Genomic DNA, 12,747 nt, shown 5'->3' on the forward strand with positions numbered 1-12,747 from the left:
CACAAAAGTGGAGCGGCGACGTTCGATTGTGACTACGAAGCTCTCCCCCACTACTCAGCGATATGATGATTGGTGTACAATATTTTTTGTAAAGACACTCTAATCACAAGGAAAAGGATCTTTTCAAGATGTCACTGGTTGATTTATACTGCGCTCGATAAAAACAATCAGTTTTATTTTCTTATATTTATACATTCAAAAAATACTGATACGTTACAATGTTTGTGTTACAGTTTACAAAGATACGGAGTTCAAGCGTACAAGCTACGGTTTACAATTCCTTGGGTGGGAGTGACAGTATTTCCATTAAGAAAAGTACAATTCATGTTATTCATTCAGCATAACGTAATATGTTAACAAGTTTCAACGATTTTACTGCTTGAATTTGAACAATGTTGTAGTGTTATATGATTTTCCCGTTCACTGAAGAGTCTGCCTACAGGTGCCTCCTCCACTTGTGGAATCGATGACACGACGAGTTTCTGCACTTGGCCGAACTAGAGGAGGGCCTACACGATACTAGACTTTTGGCGTGTCAGTGTTCAGTAACTTAATGCATAGGCCTTGTTATGCTTCATTTTACAAAGCACACAGTTTCTCATAACTACCATAGAATTCACTATGTTGCAAGGAAGAACACATCTTATTTTAAATCAGTAACTGGCATTCCGTTCTGCTGCACAATTCTGTCTTTCATTCACTGGACAACTTCGCCATAGGACATATTCCCTCATTTGAAAAAGGAAATCTATTCATTTGCGGCGCCGACAAAGCACCTTTTCAATTATAATAAAGGGAGATTCGAAGGCTAGTGTCAAAACAAATCCAACGATTGTAGCGATGACGAAATCCCCAAAGAACTCAGATACCTGAAAAATAAAGAAAAGTGAATTTCAAATACCCACGTACATTTTCATTTGTAATTGTACGTTGTTTATGAAGGCGGATAAGAAGTGAAGAAGGGAACAGGAACAGAAACAGAAACAGTACTGTGGACTGTATGTATATCGAACTTGTAAAAGTTATTTCAAATACATTCGACAATCTAAAGAACATTTCCCAAGAAATCTTGACAGCTACTACAATGACAGTTAACCATATTTTCAGTGGAGAAAACTGCCACTGGAAATATATTTTTCCTGGAATGAATGTGAAATATTTGTTCCGCACGTTCCCCAATAAATGCAGCTAAAATATAATTTTTATATAATTACATCTTATAAAAAATAATACTATTACAATGAAACATTTTTACAACAATTTATAAGTCATTACTGACTATTAATGCTATCTTTGTACATGATGAGCAATTGCCTACATTACTACATCTAACTTGGAACAGGCATGAAAATGTGTGCTATAAAATCCCGGAAAAGTACCTTTCCAAGTGACCGCGTGTTAACCGCGTATTAAGTTAAAGACAACGAACTGTGTGTACAGTATTGTAGATACATAAAAGTAATTTAATATAATGGAATCCACCTTTTCATTCACACACAGATTTCTCCTTAGATTCTCGGTTCAATAGGGAACGGCCATGAAGTTTATAACTTTAAGAGTATTGCAGATATACAAAATGTTTAGTTCCGGCCCTCATGAAGCCATCTCATTAAATCCTTTCCGAATCCTTGTGTTTCCCTCATTGTTACTTTACACTGCTCACATCCTCCCCAAGTTGCATTTGCAATGATTGCATCACGGTTCTTTATTATAGTTCTCAATGTTGACGATGGGATGTTTAATTAACCAGGGAGCCGTTTCAGATTAAGAACACAGTTTTCATCAAGCTTCTTTAAGATTTCCAATTTATCCGACTAAGGGATTTTCGTTTAACTCCCATTTTAATCACAGTGACAGTTGAAAACACCAAATGGAAACATGGAACTGTTAATTAAACATATTTGTTCAGAACTATGGAAGGTGAGAGAAGGGTAAAAAAACCTACAAAAATGGGGGGTACAAGGGCGTAAGTATAGAATAGAATACTCCCATCCTCTAGTTTCGGATCGCCTGGAACTGAGGAGAGAGTAATAATTTATTGCAATTCATATTATTTTGTTACATGAATGATTTTCTTGTTACATTTAAATTTATCTACTGCTACCTTCAAAATTACACTTACTGTGCATCTAATTACACATAGGTCTAATCTCTAAATTTCAGTTTTTAAAAATGTATATTTTTTCCTGCACATTAACAGTGTTTTATAGTCTAGGACAACATGTATCTTACCCTTATCAATTAGTGCAAGTATTTGTTTGGTTACGAGTCGATAGAGATTTCTCCTTAGATTACAATAGATATTGTGAATTAACTTAGTAACTGTACGAATGGATGGATTAGTGCATGTCTGGATGAGTTGCTGTGCATGCATGAATGAATAAACACTCCTCTCTCCCAGTCACGGACAGCCACCAACCGGGGAGGGAGCACTTAGAATTAAATGAGTGTTTGGATGGTTGGATTAATTAAATGCTCTCAGCCTACGTCTTGTAACGGTTCAAATCCCGTTACAAGGTGATATTTGTATTATTATTATTATTATTATTATTATTATTATTATTATTATTATTATTATTATTATTTCATCTGTGATATTATTATTATTATTATTAATTATTATTATTATTTTATCATTATTATTATGTCCGTATTATTATTTTATTTATGAGATTACTATTATTGTATTATAATTATCATTCAATTCCATTCTGCAATGCTTGTCGCTTGCGTGATTATAGTTAAATGTATGCATATATACGTGTGTGTGTATTAACACTAGAAACATGTACAGTGAGAGTTGCTATATGTCAGATGTGGATATGGCATTGCTACATTGTGCAATACTGTTGGCGTTACTGGCAAGTCATCGCTATGTCATGGCTACGTCATCGTGCTTATTTAGCGATGCACTCACGGTCTTGGAGTTACCTAGGGAGCCCCGGGCGATTTCGCGAGGTAATATTTGTCGCGAGGTGGGAGTAGATCATAGTTATTTCTGGAGATTACGCAGGTGCGTCAACCAACGTCTATAAAAGGTGGCTGCATATTGTAGCGTCAGTCATTATTCAATTGGAAGCAGAGACCACAGTTGGTCGGAGTGTGAACGAGCTGGAGAAAACTCAGTGAGCCATTAGTCATTGGTCATTGAGAGAGAGAGGCTACAGTTGGTCTGTCACTTAGTTGAAGATACGGACGTGAAGGCTTACCATGAAGTCATAGAAGGATAGACTTGCAATGAAGTCATACAGTGCAGACTTACCAACAAGTCATATAATATGGAGAAGAAGCAGTCACAAGGATGCATCACCAAGTTAGGCGTGACACATCTACAGTAAACATCAGATCAAAAGGAATACGTCGTAATTACACTCAAAGTGTTGAAGATACAGTCAAGTGAACCAGTGAGGGATATATTTCGCATAAAATTGTTAAATGTCCGGTCAAGAAGAATTCAATTTCATGCCTAGTTTCTTTCAGTTGCAATGTCATAATTTCATATTCACATCTGTTTTATCGCAACAAGACTTACTATTTTTATATACAATTTCAAGAATATGTTTTGTTCTATCAAATTAATCTTTCGTTTCATTTAAACAGTAAAATTTCTTAACCTCTAATTAAATGGGGAAACCGAACGCCAATCTCCTTTCCCCAGAAATTATATGGTACGTTGTCAAAAGTAAGCTTACTACCCCACACCCTTTTAGTATTAAATAAACATATTACAGTCTGCAGAGCCCCAGCAGATAAGGTGAGAATACTCCAATGTGGATGGATGAATGATGAATGAGAGCATGAGTGAATAAATGACTGAGCTGTATTTAAAAGTCTCTCTCCCCGTCACAGATAACCACCAACTGAGGAGAGAGTCCTTATTACTGGATGAATGACTGGGTAAATGGCTGCACCAATTAATGAAAGAATGAATGCCCTAAGCCTACATCTACGGAACTCCAGGAGATAAGGTGAGTTCATTCCAATGTGAATGAGTAAGTGTATGTATGAATGAACTGAATTCATGCATGCATGATGAAACAAAAAATAAGTCCCTCTCCCAGTCACGGATAACCACCAACTGGGGAGAGAACCACAAGGTCATAAGTAACGGGACCAATAGTTAGGAAATTCAGCAAGTACCTAAAGGGTAGAATAGTTTAAACATTGATGATCCTAGCTGCAACAAGAAGCAAACATTTAACTTTCTTCGTAAGTATCGATGAAAAATGAGTTGTAACATATTCCACGAATGAAGCATAAAGGCGGAATTCGACTGCAATATACGGAGTAAACTTCAAAGGCTTTATACAGGGCGAATCACGCAAGACTTACCGTCCTTCCTGTATGTCACGTGTCGGTAAATGAGAGCTCGGTCACCGTCACACCGTTCCCGTACGCCCTTAGAACTCCTATCAACTTCGATGAATGGATAATAGACTGCAAAAACATTAAAAATTATCCCATTACAGTACGTTGTGGAAATGTTCTCCCTGAGCTCGTAGACAGCCGTTGTAGCGTGTGATGATATTCCGGTTCACTCTCTGCAATTCAGCCTTCATGAATCCTCAACATTTCGGTGCGAAGTGCACTTGAAAATCTACAGCACACGAAAATATGCTATTCAACACAAGCACTAAACCGATCAATTACTGCTGTATAGGAAGCAATCAAGTTGTACGCTGTAAAGAAGTTCAGCGCAGATTAGCTTAGGCCAGGGGTGCTCAACTTAATTTATGGGTGGGCTGAATGGCAGATTCCTAAACGAACAGCGTGCCACATTATTCTCTAACACCCCCGCCCCAGCCCGTCCTTTACTAACACACAAATACATCCACGCACCCAGGTGCCCCCAACCAACCAACCAACCAACCAACCAACCGACCGACCGACCGACCGACCGACCGACCGACCGACCGACCGACCGACCGACCGACCGACCGACCGACCGACCGACCGACCGACCGACCGACCGACCGACCGACCGACCGACCGACCGACCGACCGACCGACCGACCGACCGACCGACCGACCGACCGACCGACCGACCGACCAACCAACCAACCAACCAACCAGCCAGCCAGCCAGCCTACCTACCTACCTACCTACCTACCTATCTACCTACCTACCTACCTACCTACCTACCTCTCATATGGCTATTCAACAATACAAACAATAACCCGACATGCAATACAAAATATATTGAGAAAAGTAAACAATACTCTGTAACTTGGAATAGAATTACCGATTAATGAGAGGTCTGCGTCTCACGGCACGGCACACTGTCCACCTTTTCTACGTTTGAAAAGGAACATTTTCGTTCACAAATAAATGATTAAAACGACTTCAAATATCAGTAGTTCGTAAGAAAGTTCTTACGAAAGTAGTAAGCCACAATGAACCTCGCAAAGCACTGTCCGGCTGTAAACTGGAAATTTCCTGTGGATGCCCCAAGATACAGTAACTGTACCTATACAATCCCCCGTGGAATGCAGCAGGTCTTTCACTCTCTGGGGAGGTCTGCAGCTGTAATTCCAAGAAACGACTGGATAAAGCTAATCCTTACCTAATTTTAAGGTGTGAATAATTATTCACCTGAGCACTTTCGTACAGCCCAGTGAAGAAAACATCACGTCAGGAAGAAAACTGCGAATAATTCAGAGATTTTTCTTATGCTTTACCTCTTTTCTCCGTAAATTACAAAATAGTTCTTACTATTGTTTACGGTATCGACGAGAAACATAAACTGAAACTTAAGCACATGATAAAAACTCGGCCAGGGAGCGACATAAAATGCCTTCGTGGGCAGAATCCAGCCCGCAGGCCGTATCTTGGGCCCCGCTGGCTTAGACCATAACATCACTGGACTAGCCTATACAGGTCAGGTGGCTATTGCATCATCCACTACTACTACTACTACTACTAAACGTTTTCATTCCTCCCCTGAAGGGGGAGGCGGGCCTCTTAGACGGTCACGCCGTCTCTCAGACTGGGAGATTTGTTACGGTGAAGGAGATGTGCGGAGAAGGTGAGGGGGTAGGCGGCCGTGGCCTATACTACGAACTGTCCCGGCATTCGCCTTAGTGCAGGAGAATGGAAAACCACGGAAAACCATTCTCAGGACAGCCAACGAGTGGGACCAGGCGTGAAGTCCGGCACTGTGCCCCAGGCCCGTCTCCAGAATGCAGGGGCGTAGAGCCACGGTAGAGCCGTCCATCCACCCTCTCACACACGGCACAGGTAATAACCGGTAACTCAACTGAGGCTCGTTCTGTGTAAAGATTGTTGAGGATATTAGACCCCCAGCAAAACACCCAAATAATACCCAGTGAGCCCTGGTCGAACTCTTCCCCTCAATCAGATGTCAATTTAAAAGCAAAAGCTTTTGTATTATAACGTATCTCATTTATGTTTCAGAAGCAGTGTATAGCATCCAAACTAGCAAATGACCCATAAGAAAAATCTGTTTCCAGCAAAATTTCGATGTTCAACCTTTACAACCATGTAAATATTCTACAACCGACTGTAAATAATGTAAATAATTTTGTAACCAACTGTAAACAATGTAAATAATTTTGTAACCAACTGTAAACACTGTAAATATTGTAAATATCTTCGTAACCAACTGTAAACACTGAAAATATTGCAAACAACATGTAACTAACTGCATTGTAAATATCCTAATAACCCCCCAATAAAGCTAAAAAACGGGGGTATATTTTAAAACACAAACTGTAAAAATCTTATATTGTAACAAGTAATATCACATGTATGAGATCACCCAGCAAGAATATGAAGAACGTGAAACAGTTATTGTAACACTGCAAAATCACATTATAAAGCACAAAATAGGTAAATTGTAACAAACTGTACAAACTGAAAAGATCAATAAAACACTTAGCCAAGCGGTCGAGACCCCCTCCCCACTCCTTCATTGTATCAAAGCCCTATCCCCCCTCACAAAAAACCCCAACAATCCTCCAAACCCGCCGAATCTCCTGGCCAGAGAGAAGGCGTTACCTTCTAGGTGGCCCGCCCCTCCCCTTCGGGGAGGGGAATGAAAACCTTCCCTAGGTCCCAGATATTAGTCTGTGCGGGCAGAGTTGGGAAGTAATTGAGTAAAAGTAATCGAATTCTTAGCAGACAAAGTACGGGTCCCCATACTGCGAAAAACGCGCAATTAGGCATTTTCCTCGATTGTGCCGAAAGCTGAACGGCTAAGGAGCACAGAAAGTTTTCAAATTGTGAGTCTTAGATAGCTCTATCACATAATAATAATAATAATAATAATAATAATAATAATAATAATAATAATAATAATAATAATAATAAATCGAAAATCACTTCTGGCCTAAATGCCGTTCCAGAAAAAAGCCTAAATCGTTTTCTTTACTAGCTTTTTTTATTCAAATCCTAGCCAAATTAACTTATTTACATAATTACACAGTTCAAAAAAATTAGGGGAATATGTTTTGTAACGTCTGGTATGTGAACGTTAATTTGGTAGGTGGGGTTCCAATGGTCGTACAGCATACCTTGAGACCTTAGCTACTCAGGGTATGTCAAATCGAAGTTATACTCCATCTGTAGGCGAAGCCATGCATTAAACTGTCAGGTGACCCCTCAAAACAAAGTGAATAGCGGTGCGTCCGTGTGTCGTGAGGTACACAGACTACTGCGGTCATTTGAGCACGTCGTACGTAAACCAGCACATCCCATGAGACATCTTAACGAGGTTTAAGTCGCAAGGGCCGTCACGTTGATCCAGGAAGGATGAACTTTTGGTCGTGTTGCTGTGGATCTCAATGTCTCTCCGTCAGTTATTCAGTGGAATCGCTACAATGAGACAGGCCAGTTCTCAAGGAGGGTTGGACAAGGTCGTGAACGCATGACAACCCCACAGGATGACCGATATCTGGCCATCTGTGCTTTGGGGGCATCGTTCAGCAACTGCCAAAGAACGGCAACAAGACCTCAGAAGGGTCACTGAAGTCACGGTGTCTGACCAGACAGTAAGGAACAGGTTGAGAGAAGTGTCCTTACGATCCATACGTCCTGTTTGAGTGCCCCGTTTAACGCCGCAGCATCGTGTAGCTCGTCTTCTGTTTGCCCGTATCCACGTCAAATGACAACTTCGCCAATGGAAACCTGTGTTGTTCACAGACGAGTCCAGATTTCCCCTGACACAGCGTGATGGACGTCAACGTGTATAGAGACGCCGTGGTGAGCGGTAGATGCCAAATGTTGTCCGATTCGGACAAGGTTCTGTGATGGTGTGGGGTGGCATCAATATTGATGGCCGTACGGATCTTGCCGTCGTCCGTGGTAATCTTACCGCTGCTGGGTACATCGAGCAGATACTGCTACAGCATGTGTTAGTTGCTGCATACGGTGTTGGCCCTGAATTCGTACTCATGCACGACAATGCCAGGGCTCATTATCAGAGTTGTCTTGCGAGAACTGGTCATTCAAGAGATGGAATGGCCAGCAGTGAGTCCCGACCTTAGTCCCATTGAACATGTGTGGGATAGGCTAGGCATAAGTATTCATGAGCGTCCTGTTCCACCACAGACTCTCCAATACCTCGATCAGGCTCTCATTGAAGAATGGGAACTGATACCGCAACGTGACCTCCGTCGACTTATACGGAGCATGCCACGTAGGTGCCAAGCTGAGATAAATGCTCGTGAAGGACATACACCATGCTGAAGCTCTCTAACTGTGATAAAAATCCACCCTGGAGGACTGTTATAAATTTGTATTACCCCTATTTGGACATTTCCGTTTGTGTTCTGAAAATAAACGCGAATCCATCGATGTTCTTTTGTATACTTCAACGGTAAAGAATAAATGGTTAGTTGGTAATATACCTGGGTGTGAGGTATTGTTTTGTGGAGGATGGCATAAGTTCAAAATCATGTTCCCCTATTTTTTTTGAAGTGTGTATTTCTGTAATGTATTTCCTGGTTCTATACCCGCAAGCGTTTATTGATTTTTGAAAAATGTCTACACCGAGTGTAGTTATAGGGGCTTAAGTGAAACTCTGCATTGACGCACATTAACGCTCGTAGTGGTAGAAGAAGGCAGAATTGTATTGTTTAAGAATAAATAATATATTCTCATAATTTATTATATTTTATATGTCTAAAATTCGTTGCTCATATCCCTAGGATGTTTTCAACATTCATTTGCTTGCCTGAACTGCGGATTTTTACTTTTTACAACATGTAATTTTTACTTGTAATTGTGATCGTTACATTATAGTAATTGGCGTGCATGGCGCGGGAGCAGAAACTGTAGTTTTACCAGTTCTGAATGAGGTACTTTCTTATTTCTCCAGTACTTTCAAAGACATTCCAAAGATGTTCTTAAAATTATACTGAGGTATTCCTTCAAGTGCTTCTGTAGGACGTCTTTTCTGTTCTTTAAAGGGACCTAATATCTAAGTCATCGGCGGACGTCTTTTCAGTAAATGCAAAAATGTACTTTCTCCCTTAATAGACCAAGATTAGCGATGAGAATTTTAAGAAACAATTTATTTATTTGCAAATTAAGTGGAGAAAGATTTCAAACGATAAACGTCATGATGTAAAGTAAAAACTATGGGATATGATAATTTCGAAAATTCTAAGGCATCATGCTTAGTCTCGCCTAGTGATGACAGCCACGTAATGCCTCAATGCTAAAAGAAACACATACAAAATGAAGTAATATATTCCTTTTTGTTGTGTGTCCTTCGCGCTCCTAGCTCTGCGCCTGCCAGCACCGCGCACGCCGCAGCTTGGATTATGCGAAACTCTACGAGACGACTCCAGTGCGCTTGCTTGTGACGTCAGTCTGCACTATAAAAGGAGCACCTTGCAGCCACTTAGTAGGACTCCCCAGTGTCCAGCACCAGATTACACTGAACGTCGAACACGGAGGTTATCCCCCTTAAACATGTGTCTCGGCCAGGTGGACTGAATTCTGGTTGTATGAGGTTTCACCTCGGGCCACTGCCTCAGTTCCCGTTCCTGCAGCCACGTCGAGCCCCGATGCCTGTATTCTACACATCCTCAGTCCTCACTCAGGCTCCGACACCTACATTACATTCTCTAATTGTGAATATTCATGTCATTTCATGACAAGCCAATGGAAATAACTGCATTATGTTAGTAAGAACTTTCAGGGCAAGTTACGCTTATAAAACAGATAGTTTTCGACTATCATGAACTCTACCTTTTTTACAAACTATCTCATCAAGATAGCTTCGACTGTACATAAAGTTAATGTGTATAAAGTGTACATTTCTACAGACACTCAGTCTACTATCAAGATTAATTACTTGCGGATTCACTCAGCTTCAAGAAAAGTTTAAGTTAAATTCATGTATGTATTATATAAAGTCATATTGAAGCAATAAATTTATGTCGTGTTCCAGTATACCTTATCTTGTATACAACACAACAAATTGGCTACGAGGTAAAGTTCTTCGTGTGTCGCCAACAAATTGGCGAAGAGGTAAAAACACAGTGCTCCGTGCAACCGCCAAAATTTCAACAAATTTGGCCACGAAGAAAATTCAACGGGTCTACCGCCACATTTCAACACCATGTGGCAACACGGCACAATACTCCGTACCTATAACCACTACACATTGGAACCAGTACAAACTCTGCCAGCAGTTCGCCTTTTCTACAGCGCAACTATCCGCCTCATTCGAACTACGGACAGTCAGCTGACATTTCAAAGGCCATCTCTCTCTCTCGCAGCACCTGTTCTGCACGCGCCAGCTCGCTTGCTCTCTCTCACTATCAGTCTCTCGAGTGAAGGTCTAGTTAACAGCCGGCTCCATACACGCTGCTTCGCAAGTTATTTTCTCTCTCACACATCCCAACATGGCAACGACTGAACAATTAGCTGCCGTCTTACAAGCTTTACAACAGCAACAACAGCAATTCATGCAGCAACAGCAAGCAACATTGCTTACAGCTATTCAAGCTCTTTCTGCTTCTGCACAGCCCACAGCCGTTCCTCCATTTTCTGCCTTTGACCCGGCCAAAGAAGAATGGTCTGTCTATTTCGCCCGCCTCCAGCAACACTTCATATGCCATTCAATCACTGATGAAAAGCGCCAACGTGCTCTCTTTCTCAGTTCGGTTGGAAATTCTACGTGCGAATTACTGCAAAAATTAAGCCCGAAGGAGCACATCTCTGAAGTGCCTTTCGCGCAGCTCTTAGCTCGTATCAATGAACACTATGCTAAAGACCCACATATAGTAGCCGCTCGCTACAATTTTTTTCAAAGCAGGAAGCAACCGCACCAGACTCATGCCGAGTGGATAGCAGAATTACGGGGTCTAGCCAAGCCCTGCCAGTTTATATGTTCCAAAGACGGTTGTAGCACGCCTTATACAGATTCGCTCATTCGAGATATGGTCATTCTTCATACTCCCCAGGTCAAAGTTCGTTTCGACGCTGTCAAGAAGAGTAACCCTTCTTTGGAAGACGTCCAGCGTATTGCCACAGTATACGAACTAACTACCAAGACTGCTGCGGAAATAACTACTAAACATGAGGTCGCTCAAGTCTCTGAACCAGCCCGCCAGTCGTCTGCTCCTTTGAAGCGCGCAACCAAGTCGCTCTCTGCCAAGCGTTCTCGCTAGGTTCCCTCTCGTTCTTCTACAAGAAAGCCCACTTCTCAGAACACGTCTCAACTCCTGCCTTCCTGCAGAGGATGTTTCAAACATCACGAACGCCGTGACTGCCGTTTCTTCAAAGCCACTTGTGATCGCTGTCATAAAGTTGGGCACATCAAGACAGTATATAAGAGTTCGCTTCGCCCCGCCAAGACTCCTTCGGCACACCCGCATCGTACACAGACCCGACAGGACATGGAAATAGATCAGATCAATCTTATTCTTCCTACCATGAATTCTAGCAAGATAATCGTTCCACTTTCTTTCTCTTATCGCTCTATTGATTTTCAGTTAGATACTGGATCACCTGTCTCTATCATTAACCTTGCTACGTATCACGACTTAGGTTCACCTTCGTACTCTCCGGCTGACATGCAGCTTGTTACATTTAACAAGAGGAAGATTGACATTAAGGGCCAAATCACTCTTCCAGCCAGTTATAAAGGTATTCAGAAGGTCATTCCCTTACTCGTATCAACAACTACACCGCATCTAATATTCTTGGCATGGATCTCTTCAATTTATTCGGCTTCTAAATTCATGACAACGTCAATGTAGTCTCTACTTTGCAACCTACCTCGGATGTTACGGATCTCCTAGAGCAATTTCCAGAAGTCTTCGACTCTACGCTAGGCACCGCCACAGACTACACAGCTCACATACAGCTGAAATCAGGAGCTAAGCCTCGCTTTTTCAAAGCCCGTCCAGTACCACTTGCACTTCAAGACCAAGTTACAAAGGAGGTAGAAAGATGGGTGGAAGCTGGTATAGTAGTGCCTGTCACTTCCGGTCAATGGGGTACTCCACTCGTCGTAATTAAGAAACCTGATGGCAATATACGACTTTGTGGTGATTTTCGATCTACGATCAACTCACAGATTGAAACCGACGTCTTTCCAATTCCCCGTCCTGAGGACTTATTTCGCCGTTTAGCCGGTGGTCAATTCTTCTCTAAAGTGGATCTTAAAGAAGCCTATCTACAGCTACTTTTAAATGAAGAATCCAAGCAATTTCTCACGCTCAATACTCCTATTGGACTGCTCCAGCTCCAGCGTCTCCCTTTCGGCGTCTC

The 12,747-nt window shown here is 41.6% G+C and overlaps 1 protein-coding gene across 1 annotated transcript in view; it reads right to left on the reverse strand.

Moving 5' to 3' along the window:
* Positions 1–232: 232 nt before the first annotated feature.
* Positions 233–12,747, reverse strand: part of LOC136867122 (nose resistant to fluoxetine protein 6) — a 97,202-nt gene continuing 84,687 nt past the window's right edge. The window contains exon 12 of the mRNA XM_068226814.1: positions 233–869. Coding sequence (XP_068082915.1) covers positions 753–869 — 117 coding nt within the window. The 3' untranslated portion in view covers positions 233–752. The remainder of the gene's footprint in view (positions 870–12,747) is intronic.

Source organism: Anabrus simplex, chromosome 3 (genome assembly GCF_040414725.1).
Source record: "Anabrus simplex isolate iqAnaSimp1 chromosome 3, ASM4041472v1, whole genome shotgun sequence".
Lineage (NCBI taxonomy): Eukaryota > Metazoa > Arthropoda > Insecta > Orthoptera > Tettigoniidae > Anabrus > Anabrus simplex.